Source organism: Haematobia irritans, chromosome 3, assembly GCF_050003625.1.
Source record: "Haematobia irritans isolate KBUSLIRL chromosome 3, ASM5000362v1, whole genome shotgun sequence".
In the NCBI taxonomy this organism is placed as follows: domain Eukaryota; kingdom Metazoa; phylum Arthropoda; class Insecta; order Diptera; family Muscidae; genus Haematobia; species Haematobia irritans.
The window spans coordinates 88,865,627-88,868,492 of NC_134399.1; the positions used below are offsets into that span (position 1 = coordinate 88,865,627).

A 2,866-nucleotide genomic window follows, 5' to 3' on the forward strand; every position below is an offset into this window, starting at 1 on the left:
CAGTAACATGTCAATGGTATACCGGAACAAAAGCACTTCATTCAATTTCCTAAACTGCCACCGCTTGTATATTTTGCCCCCACACGGAGACCGGCTATGACGATTCATTACGAAGCAATTATTTGCGGTATGAATGAATAAAGACGGAAGTCAAACACTTAAGATTTCAATGTTTGTGTTTTTTCTTTTACTGAAAAATTTATATTTTTTCGTTTCAAGTCTTTTTCTAAGTTAATTAGATGGGCTTAATCTAAATGCTAGGTCTAATTTGTAGATTTTCTATTTTGATATTTTTTTGGCATAAAACTAGATTTGGTGAAAGGGTTTTACCAGGATTGGCCGCCACCTTGGCTCCAGCCGCCAGCGCCAGCACCGCCACCAGCACCACCTTGGCTCCAGCCGCCAGCACCAGCACCGCCACCAGCACCACCTTGGCTCCAGCCGCCAGCACCAGCACCGCCACCATAACCGCCAGCTCCACCTTGGCTCCATCCACCAGAACCAGCACCGCCACCGTAGCCGCCAGATCCTCCGGCACCTCCTGAACTTTGAACATGGACAATGTATACTTTAGCAGCACCACCGTGGCCACCACCGCCAGCTCCACCATGACCGCCGCCATAACCGCCAGCACTAGCATGGCCACCGCCATGACCGCCGCCATAACCGCCAGCACTAGCATGGCCACCGCCATGACCGCCACCACCGTAGCCTCCAGCACCGCCTCCGTAGCCACCAGCTCCACCGTGACCGCCACCGCCGTATCCGCCAGCACCACCACCATATCCTCCAGCACTGGCTCCAGCACTAGCCCGACCACCTCCTAGACCTCCGCCTAAACCTCCCAAAAGGGCGAGTTTTGATGAAATCAAACCTTGGATGTCAAATCCACCGCCGCCGCCACCGCCACCACCCAACAATGAACCCAAGGAACGTTTTTGAATTTTATGGGCTTGACCGCAAGCAGCCAAGGCGGCTAAAATCACCAAAATACAGACGAAAGGTTTCATATTCTCCAACTAATAAAAAATCCACAAAATTTAGTAATCCAAAGACGGGAACGGTAAAACGTTAACTATTTTCAATAAACCTCATGAGGTGGCATTTATACGAATCACATGTTTTAGCAAATTTCCAATGCTCAATTTACATTTGATCAGGCAGAAAGTTAAAGATACCAAAATATCAGAATTAGAATACAACACCCCGAGCGGTCAATATTCATTCCTCCATTGGTGACTATGTAATTGGCAGAGGTTAGAAAGAAACAACATTATGAAGTTCGATGTTCGATTCTTTGGTAGTGTCGGCATAGTGCTTTATTCGTGTCTTCAGTACATATATTTGCATAAAAATAACCCGATTGTTTCCAACCAAAAAATTTTGTTAATTCACCACTTTGATTGTTGTTTTTTGTTTGTTTTTGCTTTGTCCAACATCATCTTCTTGATGTTTGTTTTGGCCATATTTCTTGTCTTATTTTTTTCGGCTGTCAATTTTGAATCAACGCAAAATTATGAGCGCTTCCACTTGAGTAGAAACCGGTATTTATTTGAACTCGACTAGAATTGGCAACGCTTTGCAAACTCTTTAGTTATTTATCACAGGTGTCTGTTTGCCATGTCATTTGGTGTTTTCTCTTGGGCCATCTCAAAAATCAATCATTAAGTGAATTGTGGTCATTATGAAAATAACCATTGCTCGGTTTGACAAAAAACTTCAAAAATTAAAAATGAATCACCAGCAACTATCAGGTTAATAAAAATGGTACCTGATACATTGATAGCGATCAACATCATTGAAATACTGGAGAATTATTAATTTATGAATTAAAAAAATTTAAGTCACAAAGGGTTTCTGATTGTAATGCAATAAAGCAAAGTTTCATTACATATCAAAATGACGAACAAATTTCAGAAATAACTGCAAATTTTAGAATCAGTTTATTCTAATCGGTACGAATTATGGCCTTTAAAGGCAGGCAAAGCCGTCACACGCAGCATAAAAGTGCCTCTGCGATATTTTGACCCATTCCCCCTGAAGCACCGTCTTCAGATGATCGACACTTTGGTATTTTTTATAATTTCCAAAGCGACCCAGGTACAAAAGTCCAACGGATTAAGATGTGTAATTTTTTGTGGTAGCAATGAAACGAGAAACCTTCTTTTTAAAGCATTCTTGGTTGACGCGTGTTGAGTGCGATAGTCCTAAGTCCTGTTACCCAGGACTTCAATAATTTCTTTAGACAATTTTCCCTATATGGTACACATAAAAATATTTCGTACTTAAATTAACGCTAAATTTAACTTATTTTTTTTTTAATTATTTGCTAGTAGTTAAATTTTATTTTTTTTTTCGAAGTTCATGATGGACGCATTTTTGGTAAAATTTACAAATTTAAAGAAATTCTGAACTAACAGGTTGGCTGATAAGTCTCCGGTCTGACACATAGAAGGCGGTGCAAGTATTAAATGCATATTATTTTTATATAGTACTAACCTTCAAATGACTCGTGTCAAAATTTGACGTCTGTAAGTCAATTAGTTTGTGAGATAGAGCGACTTTTGTGAAGCAACTTTTGTTATTGTGAAAAAAAAGGAATTTCGTGTTTTGATAAAATACTGTTTTCTGAAGGGGAAAAATACGGTGGAAGCAAAAACTTGGCTTGATAATGAGTTTCCGGACTCTGCCCCAGGGAAATCAACAATAATTGATAGGTATGCAAAATTCAAGCGTGGTGAAATGAGCACGGAGGACGGTGAACGCAGAGAACGATGGCAAAAATTCATGAATTGGTCTTCGAATTGCTTCCCCACCCACCGTATTCTCTGGCTTCAGCGACTTTTTCCTGTTCTCAGACCTCAAA

General features: G+C 40.7%; 1 protein-coding gene across 1 annotated transcript; it reads right to left on the bottom strand.

The window, feature by feature from the left end:
* Window positions 1–275: 275 nt before the first annotated feature.
* Window positions 276–1,029, bottom strand: LOC142229768 (uncharacterized). Its single transcript, XM_075300346.1, has one exon. It carries the CDS (start codon window positions 1,008–1,010, stop codon window positions 327–329), a length of 684 nt encoding a protein of 227 aa, XP_075156461.1. The 5' UTR covers window positions 1,011–1,029; the 3' UTR covers window positions 276–326.
* Between the last annotated feature and the right edge of the window lie 1,837 nt (window positions 1,030–2,866).

Coding starts and splice junctions, on each gene's coding strand:
- LOC142229768 (XM_075300346.1), bottom strand. CDS start 1,010: ATGAAACCTTTCGTCTGTATTTTGGTGATTTTAGCCGCCTTGGCTGCT.